Source organism: Amblyraja radiata, chromosome 31 (genome assembly GCF_010909765.2).
Source record: "Amblyraja radiata isolate CabotCenter1 chromosome 31, sAmbRad1.1.pri, whole genome shotgun sequence".
Taxonomy (NCBI): Eukaryota; Metazoa; Chordata; class Chondrichthyes; order Rajiformes; family Rajidae; genus Amblyraja; species Amblyraja radiata.
In genome coordinates, this window is record NC_045986.1 from 25,919,736 (window position 1) to 25,942,713 (window position 22,978).

The 22,978-nt window shown below is 40.2% G+C and overlaps 1 protein-coding gene across 3 annotated transcripts in view; it reads right to left on the bottom strand.

Annotated features, from left to right (window-relative positions):
• The window catches only part of LOC116990479, a 128,217-nt gene that overhangs the window by 99,258 nt on the left and 5,981 nt on the right, over nt 1–22,978 (bottom strand). For all 3 annotated transcript variants that reach the window (XR_004416555.1, XM_033048199.1, XM_033048198.1), the window contains exons 3-6: nt 11,993–12,077; nt 11,404–11,477; nt 10,331–10,390; nt 3,388–3,495 (exon numbers count right to left, since the gene is read on the bottom strand). Coding sequence is in view for 2 of the 3 variants with exons in the window: in XM_033048199.1 (XP_032904090.1) it covers nt 3,388–3,495; nt 10,331–10,390; nt 11,404–11,477; nt 11,993–12,077 (327 nt within the window). In the remaining variant the exon portion in view is untranslated. The remainder of the gene's footprint in view (nt 1–3,387; nt 3,496–10,330; nt 10,391–11,403; nt 11,478–11,992; nt 12,078–22,978) is intronic.

Sequence of the window (22,978 nt, forward strand, 5' to 3'; positions counted from 1 at the left end):
ACTAGTGGCGCACAGGATGTACATGGTAAGATATTTTAGCAAGACTGTTCAATGTAATGGGAAGCAGTTAGACACTCAATTCATGACTGACACTCCTTCAAATCACTGTATGGCACAAATGTTACTTGCAACATTTCAGCCGAAATAGGAATGCAATTTAGTTATCTCTGTACACTGGCACCAACTCTTGATCCTTACTTGAAAAGAAAGGTAATTAGTCTCTTACTCAAAGCAGGGCCATTCATTGCCATCTCCTCCAGTGCTCCTTCCCTCCCTTTATGCAGCAATAGGCAAGGATTTTGTCTACATTCTGGCCAAGCTGCGAGGGATTTTCTTTGCATTGTACAGGAATACATCTGTATCCAGGCATTGAAAGCATTGCTCTAATACGGTAAGGTGGTACAGTAGAGGAGCCAGACAGTAGACATATTTGCCAGAAGAGACAGGAGGAGAATCAGATGATATCTGCATTATTTTGTAGAACATGACTCTTATTGGAAGAATACATTGTGCTGTACTGAGTAAGGAGCCAGGTGTAAAGACAACAGCATTGATTCCCTATCAGACATCCATTGGACTGCAGTGATGGCTGAAATGTAATGGGTAGGAAAGAACTGCAGATGCTGGTTTAAATCGAAGGAAGACACAAAATGCTGGAATAACTCAGTGGGACAGGAAGCATCTCTGGAGAGAAGGAATGGGTGACGTTTCGAGTCAAACCCCTTCTTCAGACTAATGTCAGGGGAGTGGGCAGGACAGAGATAGAATGTAGTTAGAGACAGTAAGACTGGTGGGAGAACTGGGAAGGGGAGGGGGTGGAGAGAGTGGGAAAGCAAGGGCTATTTGAAGTTAGAGAAGTCAATGTTCATACCGCTGGGGTGTAAGCTACCCAAGTGAAATATGAGGTGCTGTTCCTCCAATTTGCACTGGCCCTCACTCCGACAATGGAGGAAGCCCTGGACAGAAAGGTCAGATTGGGAATGGGAGGGGGAGTTAAAGTAGTGAGCAACCGGGAGATCAGGTAGGTTAAGGCGGACCGAGCGGAGGTGTTCAGCGAGACGATTGCCAAGCCTGCGCTTGGTCTCACCGATGTACAGAAGTTGACACCTGGAACAGCAGATACAGTAGATGAGGTTGGAGGAAGTGCAAGTGAACCACTGCTTTACCTGAAAAGTCTGTAGGGATCCTTGGATGGAGTCGAGGGTGGAGGTAAAGGGGCAGGTGTTGCATCTAGTGTGGTTGCAGGGGAAAGTACCTGGGGAGGGGGTGGTTTGGGTGGGAAGGGACAGGTTGACCAAGGAGTTGCGGAGGGAACGGTCTCTGCTGGAAAGCAGAAAGGGGTGGAGATGGGAAGATGTGGCCAGTAGTGGGATCCCGTTGGAGGTGGCGAAAGTGTTGGAGGATTAGATGCTGTGTGCGACGGATGATAGGGTGGAAGGAGAGGACAAGGCGGACCCTGTCATGGTCAGTCGGGCTCCCCAGATTTTGCTGCATTCATCATAACAACCATCTGGATATATTGGCACAAAACTGGCACAATTAAGTCCACAAAGATCCCATGGCACAGAAACAGGGAATGTATTAATCCCTGCAGCACTGGGATGGAATCAGTACCAGTGAAGCTCTAATGATCCACTACCTGCAGCTATCTACCAGAGGGAAAATAGTTCCCTTTGATTAAATGGCCTCAGCAACCACACTGAGAACCATTCTGTGGAGATAACATTTTTGTTGCCAATTCTGGAAGGAAGCAGAAACAGAAAAACCTAAAGTCACATGGCTGATCACTAATTATGCCTTTGTTTCTCTGATAGAAAATGATTGGTGTGTTTCGCTGAATAGTGTTGATTTTGTAACTACTAAATCTTTGGGAAGAACTAAAATCATGAAAAGGCACTATGTAAATGTAATTTTTCTTTCATGATTCATGAAAACAGATTTTTGTAAACTAGACCATCTCACAGAAACGCAGATATCAATTCAACATGTGAAATAAGAAAGGATAGCAGTTACAGTAGTAGAATAATGAAACAATTTTTCCCGTAGTAATAAATGGAGTGATGTTCATTTCTGCAGTTATCAAATATTGCACACTTCTTCCTAGTTTACACTAACTAATTTGTTCTTTTAATCTGCAAACTATCCATCAATTCACTCAAACAAACACTTCCTGCATTTGATGCTAAATCCAGTGCTCTGGGAAAGTAATAAGACAGCTGGAAGCAATTACATTGCCGACAATTTTAAAACTAAAAGATTTGGACTGACGAAACAGTATGTCTTTTGTTGTTCAGATAAGTGGTTTCTCCTTGAGCAAATCCCAAACTACCTGTCTGCAATTCCAAGGGGAAGCTACATAAAACTATATCAGTAAGGGAGTATACACACAACCCACCCTCACCTCAGGATATCAAAATGTCATTAACGTCACAAAATACTTTTATCAGAGGTCTGCAGCTCGCCCATAAGTTAACATGAAACAAACGTAAAATAATTATGGCAACAATTAATTTGTAACTTTGATAAGATTGCACATTTTGACAATAATAACATGGATTAAATGCTCATTTGTCCTTAAAAACATCATGCCACTTTAGTTCTCAAGTAATTTATTACTATAAAAAACATGCTATGTGTTCAAAGAAAAAAAATGTTATTTGTGGTGAGTTACAATAGTTAAACATTGATGAGTTAAGAGGCCCAAATAATTTATCTGTATTCTCTCAACCTATCTAATGTTGAAAAAATGTTACACCATTTTTATTTATGCACATTATTTAACACATACATAATTATTTTTACTTCCGGTTAACTAGGGCCAAAGGGATTGTTTAGATTAGTCCCCAAATCCTCTTCTTTTTCCACTGAACCTTCCTATTTAAATGCAAGAGATGTAACTGTTGTCCATTTTTGTTTTTCCTCCCACCATCCTGGGCCCCAATTAATCATTCTTAATAAAACAAATTACTTCTTCCATATTTAGTATGCGGTATTCACTGCTGCCATTGTGGCCTTCTCTACACTGGGAAGACCTAATGTAAACTGCATGCCCACTTTGCAGCACATGTCTTTTCTCTCTGTAAATGAGACTCCAAAATTACATAATCTGTCCTCTAACTCTCTGACCCATGACCAAATTTCTGTCCTTAGCCTCTTAGACCTCAACTTCATGTTGAACATTTTTTAACCATTGGCACCAACACAAGTTCAACAATTTCTGATAACAAAACTGCTACCTTTACTGACACTTCCTTGAGTTACATCTCATTCCTTCTAGCTGATTTTGCAGCTGAAAGCAAGAATAATTAGAACTTATCTGATTTTAAATTGATACAGAGTCAGGCCATATGGATAAGTACTTTGAGCTCAGCTTTCAAGTAAACGTACCTTCACTTTTACAACTGCTGGTGAGTATCTCAGGACATGGCAAACTGAAAGAATCACATTGTGCTTCATGCACGCAGCAACAATTTCCTTACAATCATCAACAGTTACCTGGTTAACAGAAGAAACAAGATCAACCAAGTTATTTGAGAAATTGTACTCTAACAAAGTTTACATCCTCAGAAATGTTCATAGTTCATAGGAACAGAATTAGGCCATTCAGCCCATCGAGTATACCCCACCATTCAATCATGGCTGATCTATCTTTCGCTTTCAACCACATTCCCCTTCCCATAACCCTTTACACCCTTACTGATCAAGAATCCGTTTATCTCTACCTTGAAAATATCCAGACTTGGCCTCCACTGCCATCTGTGGCAATGTTAGGAAATAGAGGAGGGTAAAAAAAAAAAAACTGCTGCCTAATCACATGACGTGAATATTTCAGATTAAGGTGATATTGTGCAAATTCAAGGGTCTGAAAAAACAGATCTTTAAATATTAGGGAAATCAAGGATTACGGGGTTAAGCAGCACTGATCAGCCATGATCTTATTGAATAGAGCAGCAGGTATGAGAAACCAAATGGCCTTAGTTTGTATTTATTCATATCTTAGTTGGAATGTCATTAGTTTTACATGGTAACTAGTAGCTTGAACAACTTGTCAGAAAAGAAGTGATGCCAGGCTACCTGACTTGTTTAAGGTTCTGGATGGGATTTTAAACGGAATATGATACGATACAATAAACGTTTTTCATCCCTGGAGGGAAATTGGTCTGCCAATATAGTGGAATATAGTGGAAGCTATTTATCAAACTTGCCTCACTGAATGGATCTACAAAAATCCCATCTCCTAATAACAGAATTTTCATGTTGAACCTCATTTGCATAATAGTACAACATTATTGAATTGGGGATGAAGATGCATTTAATTCAAATTTAAGTGAATAGCTTTTGATCTTAATCATAGTTAAGTCAGCTGACCATAAATACCAGTGGGCACGGTCACAGGCCAGGCATCATCTGCACTTGTGCTGTGGCTGTAACTGCTGGACATGTTCCCAGGGAAAATCTAGCTTTCTTTCCGATGTTTCACCCTCACCTACAATCTGCATTTTTGATCTAACCTAGCCATGAGTTGTCAATCCTTTTCTCCATCCCTTTAATGATTGCTATTACCTGAAAGGATTCTGCATACTCTTCTCCAGCCTTCCATTTTACAGCAACCCTGAGCCTGCATTTTCTATTCATACCCAGTACTTTTGCTCTCCCACTGCCAAGTTATTTCAATTCTCTGACCTCCACTTACCTAAATTTATTTTCCCCCCCCCAATGCTTTTTGGCCTCTATAAGCGAGTTTGGTATTCCGAAAAATACAAGGAATCATGGGATTTGTCAATGGTCACTCACTATAAAGAAAAAGCGAACTAAGTACTGGCTGCATAAACTGTGTATAAATTCTTATCTTTATTCATAAGTTATGTGTAAAAATATGTTTAATCTGAGGAATGGGGGTGCCAGGTAGTGGGAGAGCGGGGTGGAACAGCGAGAGAGATGCGGCAGATGCGAGTGGAAGACAGGGAGGGAGGCTGGACTGGCGGAGAAACATTTTCGGCAGTTGCGCGCACACAGGCCTGCGCCTCATCCGCAGCCAGGATCGAACCCAGGTCCCCGGCGCCGCAAGGGCTGCCAAACCAGCACTGGACCATTCCCCTTCCACTCCCCCCCCCCCGTCCCAGTCCCCACCCAGAGTGTCCGATCCCCACCTGGGTGGGCAGCCGGAGATGTCCGGAGCAACCCCAGACTGGCGAGACAGCGGCCCACAGGATAACAGCCAGCGCGGAGAAGAAGCGCCAACTCCACTCCAACTCCCGAGGAACCCGCTCCCTGACGGGCTGGGGACCGGCAGCCACACCCCCTGCCCCAACCTGCGGCCGCCAGCCAACCCCCCCGGCGCCGGCGAAAGCCGAGCACCAGCCATCAACGGGGATACACACAAAATGCCACAGCAATCAGCGGGACGGGCAGCATCCCCGGAGAAAAGGAATGGGTGATGTTTCGGGTCGAGACCCTTCTCCAGAGATGTTGCCTGACCTGCCGAGCCACCGCAGCTCCCCGTGTGATTCCCCGTCGATGACCAGCACTCGGCCCCCACCGGCACCGAGGGGCCAACCGACAGCCACTAGACAAGGCGAGAGGCGCAGCTGATGGTCCGCGGCCTGCCAGGGAACATCCCCCCCGGGAGCCGGAGCAGAGCCGAGCCGAGCTTGAGCCAGCAACCCCACCCCACCCCTCCTCCCTGCCTGTTCAGGGCTGCCAGCCAACTTGGCGGGACAGGCAGAGCCGAGCTGGATCCAGCCCCTCTTTACCGCGCCGGCTGCAAGTTCGAGGTCGCCAATGCCCCGCCAGCCTAGGGCCACCCCAGACACCTATGACAGCCCCCGGACAGGGACGGGACACTCGGGACGGACGGGGATGGCCCAGCAGCAACTCAACAGCACCTGCAGCGCCGGAGATCCGGGCCCGACCCCGACCACAGACGAAACGCAAGCCTGCACTCAACGCAGCAGCACAGCTACCGAGAATCTTTATAGCGAGTGACCTTTGACCTGGGCATGCGCAGTCGGAATACCAAACTCGCTTATTCTCCTCTTCCCTTTCTGTCTCTGTGCTTCTTTCTGCAGATTTTCCAACTCCTTTTCCCTTCTTCCTCTTAACTCCCTTTCTTACCTCACTAATTGCCCCTCACACCCCACAATCGATCAATGTTTTGGCCCAAATATTAATAATTAGTCTAAGCTCGTCAGTACATTTTGTGGACGCAATTTCTACAACTAATACATCAGACAAGTTCATAGTTCGCAAGGCACACAACAAACTACCAGAAAACAAGATAAAGAGGAAGCCAGCATTTTTTAAAACTGTTTTACCAGCTTTGATTATAGCCAGATATTTAATAGCATCTGCCAAATTACAACAGCAAATCCCAGGGTTGTGCCTATTTGCAGGGATTAAGAGTTTGAAAGGTGACTCCAGATGTCTAGTTTACCAGAGCAATGGAACAATGCATTGTTATTACATGGTATAGTATTCCCCTTCTTACAACACATAATCAACCTCTTTACTGAAAACACACAATATATTTGTCATTAATAAAAAACTGGGTAGCAAATATTTTTCTACATAATTTCAAACTAGACTACTTGCTGTTAATCCATTTTATCCTCAATAATTTGTTTTTATTCACATGATAAAATTATTCCAGGGGAGAAACTGTCAGGCTTCAATTCCAGTGCAAAGCCTCATACATGGCCACTCATAGTAGAGATGCTGCTTCATTTTCCAACCAATACTAGGCAATAACTTTTATCTTTCTGTGATAGAAATGGAGCCGGGTAAAATTGCCCGCATGATTCCAGCTATTCCACTGTAGAGTTCCAAATGCTTTTGAAGAATGAAAGCATTTACATTATTATCCCTTAAACAGGTCCCCCCCCCCCCCCCATCTTTCTCCAGATGGTATACTAACTGCAAACATCTAGTTTTATTCTACTTTGCACTTGAGCTGGCCACCAGGGAATACATGAGGATGGGTTTGGTGACTCCCACCCATCTGTTCCATTTGATTTTAGGTATGTTTGTTTAGCTTTAGCTCTGCCTGTCAAACACGTGGGTATTTAGCATGAGAGGATCCAATCAGGCACCGTTGCTTCAGTAATACAGCAAAAACGGAGGTCTGTCTTATTTTAACAAGTTGAGATTCCTTTAGGATTAGATCCTGATTGCTTAAAGAAAGTTTCAATTCATTCGTTGAAAGAAAATACTTATTCATAAATTAGTTGAATTAATTTGAACAAAAATAAAAATAATACAATTAATTTTGTATAATTCCCAAACAGAATTTTCGGTGGAATAAACATTTCAGTGTTTCGGAGTAGCCACAGCGAACAAACATCCGAGTTGTGCAACTAGAGATATTCGACGCAGGCTATACACAGTCATGTAGGTGGTCTGGGTGAGTTTCAATCATCATGCTTTGACTTGCCAAGTAAACAGGTTCCCAGTGGTTTATTCTTTTAAGGGGATTTCACATGCTGACTCTTCAAGCATTTCAATATTAAAGAAGTGTGGTCTGAGATAAATATCTGAGATAAATACCCAGATCAAAGTATTCAGCTGTGTGTGAATACAGCACACAATGAAATAGGATTGATTACAGTAAATGGGCATTAATTCCAATGTTCTCCAGCAGAACTTGGAGATATACAGTACATGGAGACACAAGCAGCTGTTGACCAAAAATGTAGTTTATCCATTTCCCTCCACAGATACTGCCTGACTCACCCAGTTCTTCCAGCACTTTATTTTTCTGCTCTGGGAAGTATCTTAATAAATAATAATGCAGATGTCAGAAACATTACTTCACCTTGGTGAGCCAGCTGAAACCAGTGGACAGATCCCTGAAGGGAACCCTTACTCAAAAGAACCCATACACTGTGCACAAAAGGCACTGATGAATTTGACACACATTTCTAGTTCTCTTGAGATATTTCTGGCTGTCCCAGCATATATCTGGAATATCTTGTCAACCCAGACAATTTATAAGGGCAAGGTATAATTCGACTTCACAAGGGAAATGTAAAGAAATTGTTAAATGCCTTTAGTTGCCAAGATTGTTGGCACTGGTATTCCCTTCAAAATACATTTCTGGCCCTCTGTTTCTGCTCGACCAAGGTATTATTTTGATCAAGCCTTTGGCCAGCTTTCCCAAGTAATTCTACATCCTTTGGCATAATTTTGATTTTGTTTGATAACATTCCAGTGAAGTGTCTTAAAACATGTGCAATGTTAAAAGAATAATGTTATGACACCCGCTGACCCACTCCAGCTTTTTGTGTCTATCTTCGGTTTAAACCAGTGTCTGCAGTTCCTTTCTACACATGTTATGATACCTGTTGTTGTTGTTGTAGGTCTTAGGCTTCCATAGTAGTACCTAATTTATCTTTGGTAAACTAGTGCCCAGTATGGCTGTCATGAAGAAATTAGACACTACAGTAGCTGTTCAGTGTTCCTCATCTCCACCCACAGTAGTTTATAAAAAAATGTTGGATGACACTATAGGGCACTGCTTATTTTGGACATTTCTGGAAGACTTGTAGTTCATAAGCCATAGGAACAGAATTAGGCCATTCGGCCCATCAAGTCTACTCTGCCATTAAATCATGGCTGATCTATCTTTCTCCACCCTATTCGCTTGCCTTCTTCCTGTAACCTTTGACATCCTTACTACTCACGAACTGCTTTAAAAATACCCAAGGACTTCCACAGCTATTTGTGGCAACGATTCACCACCTTCTGGCTAAAGAAATTCCTCCTCATCTCCTTTCTAAAGGCACGTCCTTATAGTCTGAGGCTGTACTCTCTGGTCCTAGACTCTCCCACTTGTGGAAACATCCTCTTCACATACACTCTTATCCAGGCCTTTCATTATTTGGTAAGTTTCAATGAGATCTCCCTCAATTTTCTAAACTCCAGTGAAAACAGGCCCAGAGCCGTCAAAAGCTCATCATACATTAACCCAATCCTCCCTGGGATCATTCTCGTAAACCTGGTTTTATATTCAAGTCCTTTCAGAATGAATGCTAACATTGCTTCCTTACTACCAATTCAATCTGCAAATTAACCTTTTGGGAATTCTGCACCAGCGCTACCAAGTCCCTTTGCACCTTCAATGTCCGAATCCTCTTCCCATTTAGAGAAATAGTCTACGCCTTTATTTCTCGAACCAAAGTGCATGACTGCACACTTTGCAAAGCTGTATTCCACCTGCCACGTCTTTGCCCACTCTCCCAACTTGTTGAAATAATTTGCAGACTCAGATTTCTCTACACTACCTGCTCCTCCACCTCTTTGTATCATCTGCAGATTTGGCTCTAGTAATTTCCAGGTGTTAAATTAATCCGTCTATAATTTCTTGGGTTTTGCTTATTGTCTTTTTTGAAGTGAAGAAATATGCATTTTTCTAATTTAAAGCACAGGTTCCTAGATTGAAGAATTTCAGAAAATTATAGTTGAGTACGTGCAAAAAAATATCTTTAAAATCACAGGATGGAAACCATCTGGCTTTGAGGATTTGCCATCCTTTGGTGCCTTTACTTTCTCCATTACCATTTGTTTCATTAAGATTAATTTTAATGGTTCTCTGTTCCAGATTCAATATTAGTTTATTCGAGTTATCCAGATGCTTTCTTTGTTCTTGAATGTAAATACTGGTATAAAATAAATCATTCAAAGTGTCAACCATTTCCTTTTTTTTAAATTTACATTGAACATTCTTATGGAACTCTCCTGATCATGGTCCTCTTCCCAAAACAGAAGTGTACTTTGTATTAATTTTGACACCCTTTGCAAGTTTCTTTTCATATTCCCATTTTGTGACATAATATGTTCTATCAGGTTTTGTTGTCCCTTGTATTGCTCCAGTCACCAGGATCTGCACTTGGTTTTAATTGTTATTTTTATTTTAAATTTCAGTTATCAGTCATTCCCATGTTGTTTACTTTGACTCTCTTTACAAGATGTTTTACATCCCAGTATAAAGACAAGGGTGACATCTGCCCCAACTCTCTGCAAAACTGCTTTCAGTTCCTGCTGGGAGGTAGATATTCAGTAATGATTAAAGCCGACATGCTCTCACACTCTCACCCACTTGGCTGAGATCAGAAATCACTACATGGAAATTACTTGTTTATATTCAACTAATTCTTGGAACAGAACCATATGACTTACATAATCATTTCGCCTCAACATTTCCCATATATAGAAATTTTAGATTTGATTGAGTTTAGACATATAAAACTGCTAGGCATGCGCTCTTCGTCTAACACGATTACATTTTGCTGCATCATAAATATTAACCTGTAGTAATAAAATAGTGAAGACCTACAGCCATGGGTTTCTCCAGCAGGATGTGGTAGCCCTTTTCTGCAAATGCCACTGCTGGTTCCTGATGATTTAAATAAAAAATATTTCAGCAAATGGATTACAACCAATAAACTCTGATTTAAGATGCAAACTGTATTAAATGATAACACCATTGTCTGAGACTAGGGAAACAAAGTAGGAGAATAAAAACAATTTCAGTCTCACAACTATCAACTGTTGTCATTCATGTACTAACATTTAACCTTCTTTATTATCAGATGCCTAAATCAATGAGTGTCAAGTAGGTTATGTATGATATCTGGTCTAAAGACATTTAGCTGAATCACTGGCAGAGTTTCAAATCAACTTCTACCTTGGCCAGAAAATGCTAATTTTAAGAAGAGGAACATTTAAAATGAAAAAAACAAAATATTACAGATTCTGTAAATGGAATAAAGCCTTCACTTCATCTTCACCTCCACAGCCTCCATATCTTGTGGAATCTTCTCCAATGTTTCTGCACATCCAGCACTATGGCTCCATCAAATACATCTACTACTCCTCTTTCAGCATTTTGTTCATAACACAACATATTGGTCCACTCCTCAATCATATATTGGACTTGTGATGGCATCTCACCACAAAAAAAGCAATGGGGGAAACACCTGTCACCTCTCCACTCTGAAGAGTCCCAAACATTTTTTGCGCGTGAAACAACAACTTATTCTACTTCTTTCAATTCAATAAGCCAAATCCAATGCTCACGACAAAGCCAAAATTCAGATTGGGTGTCCACTTTACAGAAATAATCTGTCTGTTCAGTCCACTACAGCCATGATGGTGTTACACACACCAACACCATAGCAGTTAAAGTTTTTAGACTGGGGGAGTTATTCCCTTCTTTACCCAGAGTATCACAGTTGAGTATTAAAGGGTGCTGATTTAATACAGGGATATTTATCCTTACACCAAAAAGAAAGGTTTCTCATAACCTTTATGACCTTACACTATTCTTTATCCAATGGTCATTCTGTTTGTATTAAGTGAACTGTTGATAGTTTACAATACACAATGGACATGATTCTGCTTGTGTACCTTGTGTTGTCTGTCAGGTGTTGCTATGACCACTGCATCTGCAAACTTCACCCGAGCAGCAGCTCCCCTCCAATCTTAAGAAAAAAGAACAAATTTAACAAAAAATATTGATGAAAATCAGATCTAATTAACTTTTTGTGTTAAAAACAGTTTTATCTGAATTTGCTCACAGAATGCTCTAGGTAATTCATTAGTGCCATTGGTCAATAGTCATTGAGGCACGTCACCTTGCTTTTCTTGGGCACCGGTATAATTGATGCCCTTTTGAAGCAGGTGGGAACCTCAGACCTCAGAAGTGAGAGGTTGAAGATGTCCATAAAAACTCCAGCCAGTTGGTCTGCACAGGTTTTTCGAACACGACCAGGTATACCATCAGGTCCAGGCGCTTTTCGAGGGTTCACCCCTCTGAAGGATTTTCTGAATTAATTCAATTTTGATGCAATTCTGTTGCTTTCTCCATAAATACTGCCAGACCTTCTGACTACATTTAACATTTCCAGTTTTACAGCATTTTTTATGCATATACTTTTAGAGTTTAATGCACTAAATAAAAATACCATTGTGAAAGTGACTCAGCAAAGCAACTCACCGTCAAAGACATTACAATCTGCCACTGAGTATTTCATCTGCAAATTCTGTCTGGCAACTTGGCGGCAGTCAGCTACTCCCACAACCTGCAACACAAGTAAAATAATTAGTTCAGACAAAAACAGGGAAATGCTGAACAATAAATGCCAGTGATAACAATTGCAACAGATAAACAGCCACAAAAGTCATGGATAAGGAACAAAAAATGAACATGCGGAGAGACTATTGTTGGCCAGAGAATGGCTGTTGTCTGGAGGTCACTGCTGTGAGGGCTTTGGAAACAGTCATATAGGATTTTCTGGTAGTAAGTTAAATGATCAGTTGGCAGGTGGGGGAATTTACAAGGCTGTAGGTGAACGGGACCTAGTGGATTCTGCAAGTGGACGCAATAGACAGAAGCAGCCTCCTGTGCCATACCAATTATATTGAATATACAAATGGTTACTACTTTGGTAGCTCATTCAAAAAAAAAAAACTTTTCAGAATGAATGCCTGATAAGTTATTTATAGGTCGAGGGCATTTCAGTCAGCCCAATCAAGAAAATAATGCAAAGTCAGTTAGCTTCTCTTTCTTCTAATTATTGAACACAGCCTAAGACAAGATGAGTACTCAAAACAGGAAGTTGAACCTAGGCGTCTGCTCTGCATTCCTCATAATGAAATTATCCATAGCAACATTTGCAGAACTTTATTTTAAAAAACTGTAGTGTGTTAAACTTATGAAGCATGAATTGCTTAGCGTAATATGCAGTATATGAAGAGGACAATATATTAAAAACACTTTTGAAAAGAAAGCAGAGACAATTTTAAAGAAACTGTTTTAATTATGTGAAAATGTGCATCTGGCACAAATGTGAGTCCGGAGTGCATTCTTGCATAGATGGACATGTTTTATTTTCTTTCCAAACAGCAATTTTCAATTTGTTCAGCAATTTAGTCCTGCTTTTCAAAAATCCCAAAAGAGTCTGCAGAAGACACCACCAAGCTATGGCAGCAGCAAACTTAGATCAATCCCATCCTATTCAGGTACTTTTCGTTGTAAAAAAACAAATGTGACATCAGAAGCTGTTTGATTTTAGCGCAATGCATAAGTATTAACTATACACTACAGATGTCATTCACTCAGGTGCTGAATTAAGGCTTTTACATAGTATACCAATATTTCACTGGAAAATTACTAAAATTCTCAGGCCATTACCATAGAGATACAAGTTAAAATTTAAAGAACCATGTCTTCTGAATCAATCGCCTTCTCCGGCATTCCCACTCCCCCCACCATTAATACATACCATGACCATTCTGTTTTCAGCCAATAAATGCAAAAGGCCTATTGACCTTTCCTGAGAGTTTTGTGTTTAAATAGTTACAATGAAAGTCCCTTTAATACAAATTGAATTATAATTCTTAGGGTTTTACCTGGTATGATATTGAGCTAAAGATATAACACAATTAGACTCTTTACACTTTGCTAGAAAAGAGGATAACCCGTTTATGGTGCATGATTCCTGCTGAAAAGTCTGAATCAGTACGCAAAAAAGTATGGCATCTCACCACAAAAAAAGCAATGGGGGAAACACCTGTCACCTCTCCACTCTGAAGAGTCCCAAACATTTTTTGCACGTGAAACAACAACTTATTCTACTTCTTTCAATTCAATAAGCCAAATCCAACGCTCACGACAAAGCCAAAATTCAGATTGGGTGTCCACTTTACAGAAATAATCTGTCTGTTCAGTCCACTACAGCCATGATGGTGTTACCCACACCAACACCATAGCAGTTAAAGTTTTTAGACTGGGGGAGTTATTCCCTTCTTTACCCAGAGTATCACAGTTGAGTATTAAAGGGTGCTGATTTAATACAGGGATATTTATCCTTACACCAAAAAGAAAGGTTTCTCATAACCTTTATGACCTTACACTATTCTTTATTCAATGGTCATTCTGTTTGTATTAAGTGAACTGTTGATAGTTTACAATACACAATGGACATGATTCTGCTTGTGTACCTTGTGTTGTCTGTCAGGTGTTGCTATGACCACTGCATCTGCAAACTTCACCCGAGCAGCATAGTATACCAATATTTCACTGGAAAATACTAAAAGACATGCAGAAACATGGCATCACATTCAAGTAACCTGCCAACACTCACTTCCAGTTTCACTCACAGTAGTAATAACTGGTTCTCGTTAAAGGCCTACCCCAAAGAGGAACCCTTGGGTCTGGAGAAACTGGAGAAACAAAAAAAATCTTATTGCAAATTTTAGATCATTCGACACTCCTAAACCAGTTTTATTCCATTACTGTTCAATTTAGCCTCCAGTTTTGTCTCCATATAGCTGCAGAATCTAGTGCCTTTGCCAAAGAATGATCACTCTTGAACATCTTGAGATTGAATCAACAGTATAATCTAATGCTCAGTATGTTAATCCATGGTAAAGAGGAGGATGCCACCCCAAAGCTAAATAAATAAATAAAAATCTGACTTGAGCCTATGACCCATGCATTGTCAAAGTATATTCACATGCATACACCTGATAACACATGCCTTGCAATTCCCTTCTGCGGTTTCAAAATTATATTCTGCAAATTCTGCAAAAGACATTTGAACAGGTAGATAGGTAGAAAGGTTTAGAGGGATATGGACCAACGTAGGCAGGCAGGACCAGAGCAGATGGTGCAGTGTGGTCGGCAGGGGCATGTTAGGCTGAAGAGTTTGTTTCCGTGCTATAAGTAAAGTAGCATGAACACACATAACTGTAACCTTTTGGAAAATATGATCTATACATTAAATTCCATCTTCGTGACAAGTATCAAAGGGGGATACCCCACTATCTAAACACAACCTTTGCAACTCCTGCAAGAGGACTCCCAAAGCTGGAAAATGGAAAGTGCAACTCACAGGCCACACTTTGCTACAAAAGTTTCTACTCAATTTAAAATTGCGTATTTCAATATCTGCTACCAGATAATCCACTTCCTTTTTCTGCTATAAACTGTATACCTAGCAAACTGGTTCATGTTGAATTAACATACAAGATTAACAACGATATTACATCCATAAAAAACATTTAAAAAACATGATTGGCACTGCCAGATTGCCCGGAACTACATCCTCAGAGTCAGCCCTTACATTACATGTTGGTTGATTCCTGCAGCCCATGCAGGATTCAACCAATCCCCGTGGTTTTCAATTGGTAATTTCAGTATTGTTACCAATGATATCTGTTGTAACTGACACTAGAATGAGTCACAGGGTTTAAAATATTCTGAATAGGTTCAGAATAGTTCACAATGGTAATAGTAAAACTTCAGTAAAAAATGAAATTTAAATGAACTTGCAGTAAGCAAATTTGAGCAAAACACTTACATTCTGTTCATTAATTTGAAATACAATAAATATATAGCATATAAATTAGCTATATACAATGGGAAATTCTATCCCCTCAAGAATACAACAATGAAACAGATGTCGCTTTTTCATTATTAATGGCTTTAGCCATTAGAACAGTTCACTCCAAAACAAGAAGTTATCGTGCATATGTTCCCTTTATTTGTAGATTACATGCATTACAAATCATACGATTGAAAAGTCTTTTCAATTTCACTTGACCTTCCCCCAGAATCATTTTTAAAAGCTACATTTTAGAGTAGGAAATGTACTTGCTCACATGTTCAAGAGTCAAGAGTGTTTATTGTCAAATGTCCCGAAATGGAACAATGAAATTCTTACTTGCAGCAGTACATCAGATATGCAAACAAAATACTCTGTAAACACCATAGTAGCTTATTTGGAGGTTGTTGTGTTTAATAGCCTGATGGTTGTTGGGGAAAAAAAGCTGCTCCTGTACCTGGATATTAGTTTTCAGGCTCCTATAACTTCTTCCCGATGGCAGGAATGAAATGAGTGTGGCCAGTGTTGCGTAGGTCTCTAATGATGCTGACTGCCTTTTTAAGGCAGTGACTCCTGCAGATCCCTTCAAGGTTGGTGTTCCAGCACCATTGAGCCAGTCAATCAATCTCCCTCCTATACTCTGACTCGTCGTCATCTGTAATTTGTCCAACAGTGGTGGCATCAACAACTATGAAGATGGAGTTGGAACTGTATTCAGCTCCACAGTTACATATTGAGTACATAGAGCGAGGTTGAGCGCACAGCCTTGAGGTGCTCCTGTGCCTATGGTCATCAATAAGGAAGTGTTGTTGTCAATTTGCACCGATTGCAATATGTGGCTATTGTCTAATGTTGGTGTCTCCACCAAAATAAGCTGCTTGGAATGAGCATTATTTCACTGGTGTAATTTATGTAACATGTGCAGGGCTTGGTTTTGACAGCCAAAGTCAGTCACTGGTGGTAGCTCTGAATAGGCAACAGAACTCATATTCTGAGGGTGTGAGAGAAAGAGGAGGATAGCCATTGGCAGGAAGATGAAAGCAATTAATCAGAAATGTGCTTCTCAACACTCGCATGGATTTTCAAGGAATTTGGGAAACAGTCTCTTTAAATATACAAGAAGATATTTCATTCTTTTTTTCTTCCTCCTGTTACAGCTATTAATACATAAGGCTTAGTTCCACCCTCAAGATGCACAACCTCATAAAATGAACAATTCAACACTTCAGGATATAGTTTTAGGTGAACTACAGCCATCAATCTGTACAATGCAAGTGAGTGTCTGGGGAAGAGAGACAGAGAGTGTACCCATATTATGGTGTGTGGCAAACAGAATCATGGTAAGTACATTACATGACAATACAAAACACTGCTGCTGCAAAAACACCATAAGGAGTTTAACAGTGAGAAATTACTCATCAAGTTTATAGGGTTTAAACATTGCTATGGAAATCAGGAACAAATAGCATTCCAAAATGTGTTATTGCAAACACTAGGCAAAAGTCCTTCGGAACAGGAATATTTTCCAATCAAACTCCTCTCCCATGCCATAGTAAAAGTTGAAAATGAAGTATCAAAGAAAAAGTATCATGAGTACAGGAAAACTGATAGGTCATGCAAATCTCTTAATTATTCATGATATAGAAGCTCGGAAAAAGAACATGTAAAATTGTATTAAAAAATCAAAGGAAAGCATGTCTTAAATCATGTCTTTTCAAGCAAAATGCTTCCATTCACACTATGGGTTAGATCTGGTTTTGCAACACTAATATTTCTCATCCAATGTTAAACAAAGCTATGGAGAGAGCAACAATTAAACTTTCAGATCAAAGGCGCTTCGTCAGGAGTAGGAAAGAGATAAAGTTTTGTTGCAGAAAGGAGGGGGAGAATTGATAGATCACAGGGAATCTCTTGGTTTGCTGTGCTGACAAGCTGCTGGTGAAACCAGTCCTACTTTCTACTACAGTGCCCTCCATAATGTTTGAGACAAAGACCCATCATTTATTTATTTGCCACTGTACTCCACGATTTGAGATTTGTAATAGAAAAAAAAAATCACATGTTGTTAAAGTGCACATAGTCAAATTTTAATAAAGGCCATTTTTATACATTTTGGTTTCACCATGTAGAAATTACAGCAGTCCCCCATTTCAGGGCACCATAATGTTTGGGACACAGCAATGTGATGTAAATGAAAGTAGTCATGTTTCGTATTTTGTTGCGTATCCTTTGCATGAAATGACTGCTTGAAGACTGCGATTCATGGACATCACCGGTTGCTGGGTGTCTTCTCTGGTGATTCTCTGTCTGACCTGTATTACAGCCATTTTACTTTATGCTTGTTTTGGGGGCCAGTCCCCCTCAGTTTTCTCTTCAGTATATAAAAGGCATGCTTAATTGGGTTCAGATCGGGTGATTGACTTGGCCACTCAAGAATTTATCATTTTTTAGCTTTGAAAAACTCCTTTGTTGCTTCAGCATTTGGGATCATTGTCTTGCAGTAGAATGAACCGCTGGCCAATGAGTTTTGAGGCATTTGTTTGAACTGGAGTAGATAGGATGTGTCTAGACACTTCAGAATTCATTATGCTACTACCATCAGCAGTTGTATCATCAATGAAGATAAGTGAGCCGGTACCTTCAGCAGCCATACATGCCCAGGCCATAAAACCCCCACCACCGTGTTTCACAGATGTGGTGGAATGCTTTGGTTCTTGGGCAGTTCCTTCTCTCCTCCATACTTTGCTCTTGCCATCACTCTGATATAAGTTAATCTTCATCTCATCTGTCCACAAGACCTTTTTCCAGAACTGTAGTTGCTCTTTTAAGTACTTCTTGGCAAACTGTAACCCGGCCATCCTATTTTTGCAGCTAACTAGTGGTTTGCATCTCACAGTGTAGTCTCTGTACTTCCGTTCATGAAGTCTTCTGAAGAGTGTTTCTGATCTGTCGGACAGGTGTTTGGAGGTTTTTCTTTATTATAGAGAGAATTCTTCTGTTATCAGATGTGAAGGTCTTCCTTGGCCTGCCAGTCCCTTTGCAATTAGTAAGTTCTCTTTTTTCTTAATGATGTTCCAAACCGTTGACTTTGGTAAGCCTAAGGTTCGGATGATGTCTCTAAGAGTTTTATTCTTGTTTCTCAGTCTCCTTCTTTGACTTTCATTGGCACAACTTTGGTATTCGCCAAGGATGCTGCCTGATCTGCTGAGTTACTCCAGCACTTTGTGCCCTTTTGTGTATTAACCAGCATTTGCAGTTCTTTGCTTCTACTCAAATTAACAGATCTATTAAATGCAGTAGGAAGATTTGTTAGTAAAGAAATAACAGAAAATACTTAGTACATTCGGATATACTTTCCAAAATCAGGATTCATTTCAGTGAAATCAAAACTGGAACATTTGTAAAAAGCAATGGAAAAAAACTGCTTGATTCAATTTAAGTCATTGAAGTACCTTTCCTTTATATAGGGCCTTTCTTCACATCTGCTAATTTTTTTCATTTATGATCAATCCTCAGCACTTTTATCTAATTTGCCATTCTTAACTGGGCAGCCCACCCAACTCTTCACCATGAAAAGAACAGAGTTTGCTGTGGTTTAAAATAGCAACATGAAATCTGTTACCCTTTGATTTTGAGACCATTGCAAAAGATTAACAGAGGTCATTAATATTGAAGTATCGAAGTCTGATGGCATGATACAGATGCAAACCAGATTTTACCTAAAAATAGTAAGTGTAACACTAGAAATGACTGTACCATCCTTTAATGGCATTAAAACAGCATTGCATATTACCCTAATTCATTTAAGATGGTTAACTTCAATTTCAAGGTTCATAGAAAAACATAGACAATAGACAATAGGTGCAGCAGTAGGCCATTCGGCACTTCGAGCCAGCACCGCCATTCAATATGATCATGGCTGATCATCCCCAATCAGTAACCCGTTCCTGCCTTCTCCCCATATCCCTTGACTCTGCTATCTTAATCGGCCTCCACAGCCCTCCAAGGCAGAGAATTCCACAGACTCACAACTCTCTGTGTGAAAAAGTGTTTCCTCATCTCCGTTCTAAATGGCTTACCCCTTATTCTTAAACTGTGGCCCCTGGTTCTAGACTCCCCCAACATCAGGAACATGTTTCCTGCCCCTAGCATGTTCAAACCCTTAATATTCTTATACGTTTCAATATAATCCCCTCCCATCCTTCTAAATTCCAGAGTATACAAGCCCAGCGACTCATTCTCTCAGCATATGACAATCCCGCCATCCCGAGAATTAACCTTGTAAAGTTACGCTGCACTCCCACAATAGCAAGAATGTCCTTCCTCAAATTAGGGGACTAAAACTGCACACAATACTCCAGGTGTGGTCTCACTAGGGTCCTGTACAACTACAGAAGGACCTCTTTGCTCCTATACTCAACTACTCTTGTTATGAAGGCCAACATGCCATTCGCTTTCTTCACTACCTGCTGTACCTGCATGCTTAAGAGTAACATGGGTTTCCACATACTACAGGTTATCTTAGGACATTAGTTGTGCTGTTACAGAGTCCGTAATAACATTTATACAAAAAATCTAGTTGCTACAGTTTTAAACTCCTCAAGATATAGTTCAAATTCAAGATAGACACACTAAATCCATTTAAAAAAAAAAAAAAAGGAATTCTGGCAATTCCCTGCCAGACTGCATTGATACCTTAATATGGGCTGAGTGAAAGAAGCAGGATTAGCGGGGATAAATCACATTGGACATACTCTGGCTTTTAATGGACAAAGGAAGTTACAATTAACTCTAGATCTGAATTTTGGGAAAAAATTGATATTTTGGTCTTGATCTACATTACTCTTAGATCAAGAACTCAACAAAGCTCCATATTCCCAAGGCAAAAGAACACAGACAATATCTCATTTTGAATGTTAACATTAACTCTTATTACCCCTAATACTATAAACACAGAATATTCTGCATGATATTAATTACTTTCCCATAAAAATTCATGGTAACATCGAATAATTTCTTGCTTTGTCAGAATTCATACTAGGGCTTCCACAAGAAATTGCAATGCAAATTTGCAGTCAGTTGTCATGCATATAAACAAGAGGTGAAAAGGGAGAAAGGGTGAACATTGTACACAGAAAGTACTATAAACACAGAAGATGTTATTAAAAATAATTTGAGGTGAATTTGGTATTTTGTGGAGAGGTGGAGAATAAACAGGTGGTTCAATTAGAGTAAAAGTGAAACACATCATTTTACATATAACTTTTATATTGCAGTTAATGGAAATTGAATAGAGTTGATGATTTTCTGTTGTTTTGTCCATTTTCACCCTAAGCTTTCCAGACAAAAAGGTAATTTTATACTCTTCTGCCTGATAAACCTGCAAACAGAAGATACAATGATGCAGGACTGTCTATTCAAAATTAATAAAAAAATATTTTTCAAGTGTCAAGTGACACTGCTGAAAATGGCGCAAGTTAGAACAAATACAGAGGAATTATCTGCAAACTATATTTACCAGGACACATGCAAATGTTCTAATTATAATCCATTAATGGTGCTTATTCAATGGCTTAATGCGTATATGGACCATTCAGCTGTCTTGAATGCTTCATCTCAATTGGGACAATATAATCGGTATATATAGAAACATAGAAACATAGAAAATAGGTGTAGGAGTAGGCCATTCGACCCTTTGAGCCTGCACCGCCATTCAATATGATCGTGGCTAATCATCCAACTCAGTATCCTGTACCTGCCTTCTCTCCATACCCCCTGATCCCTTTAGCCACAAGGGCCACATCTAACTCCCTCTTAAATATAGCCAATGAACTGGCCTCAACTAGTCAAGTCAAGTCAAGTGAGTTTATTGTCATGTGTCCCTGTATAGGACAATGAAATTCTTGCTTTGCTTAAGCACACCTTCTGTGGCAGAGAATTCCAGAGATTCACCACTCTCTGTGTGAAAAATGTTTTCCTCATTTCGGTTCTAAAAGATTTCCCCCTTATCCTTAAACTGTGACCCCTTGTTCTGGACTTCCCCAACATCGGGAACAATCTTCCTGCATCTAGCCTGTCCAACCCCTTAAGAATTTTGTAAGTTTTTATAAGATCCCCCCTCAATCTTCTAAATTCTAGCGAGTACAAACCGAGTCTATCCAGTCTTTCTTCATATGAAAGTCCCGACATCCCAGGAATCAGTCTGGTGAACCTTCTCTGTACTCCCTCTATGGCAAGAATGTCCTTCCTCAGATTAGGAGACCAAAACTGTACGCAATACTCCAGGTGTGGTCTCACAAAGACCCTGTACAACTGCAGTAGAACCTCCCTGCTCCTATACTCAAATCCTTTTGCTATGAATGCTAACATACCATTCGCCTTCTTCACTGCCTGCTGCACCTGCATGCCTACTTTTAATGACTGGTGTACCATGACACCCAGGTCTCGTTGCATCTCCCCCTTTCCAATCGGCCACCATTCAGATAATAGTCTACTTTCCTGTTTTTGCCACCAAAGTGGATAACCCCACATTTATCCACATTATACTGCATCTGCCATGCATTTGCCCACTCACCCAGCCTATCCAAGTCACCTTGCAGCCTCCTAGCATCCTCCACACAGCTAACACTGCCCCCCAGCTTCGTGTCATCCGCAAATTTGGAGATGTTGCAATCAATTCCCTCGTCCAAATCATTAATATATATCGTAAATAGCTGGGGTCCCAGCACTGAGCCTTGCGGTACCCCACTAGTCACTGCCTGCCATTGTGAAAAGGACCCGTTTACTCCTACCCTTTGCTTCCTGTCTGCCAGCCAGTTCTCTATCCACATCAATACTGAACCCCAAATACCGTGTGCTTTAAGTTTGTATACTAATCTCTTATGTGGGATCTTGTCGAAAGCCTTCTGAAAGTCCAGATATAACACATCCACTGGTTCTCCCTTATCCACTCTACTAGTTACATCCTCGAAAAATTCTATAAGATTCGCCAGACATGATTTACCTTTCGTAAATCCATGCTGACTTTGTCCAATGATTTCACCACTTTCCAAATGTGCTGCTATCCCATCTTTATCTCCTTAACTAGATTGCATTATCTGTAAAGTGAGGTCGATTTGTTGTTTGAGGTGTGTGTGTGTGTGCGTGCGCGTTCTTTCAATCATTCAGTTCATTCTGCAGCTGCATCATCCAAACCTGTACACCCCCTCACCTCACTAACTACAAGACCAAGTCCGTCAGGCAGATGCGATCACAATCATGAGCACCTTCCAAATAGGCATTGTTCCTATTTGCAAATGCTTTGTCATTCCTTCATTAGTGCTGGTTAAAATCCTGCAACACACAATCAATTGCACTGTGGAAGCACTTCCATTGCTAGGACGGTAATGGTTTAAAGCAGCAGCTTGCAAAGCACCTTCTCAATGTCAATTAAGAAACACACTAAATGCTGACATTACCAGTGACATCCACATCGATAATGAGTAAACAAACCATTATCAGAGTAAAACTATACTGCATTTCCTCTTAGTCCAAAGTAGCATTTAAAAAGTACAATGCCCAGAAATACAACATTATTCCAAGTGTGGAAGAACCAG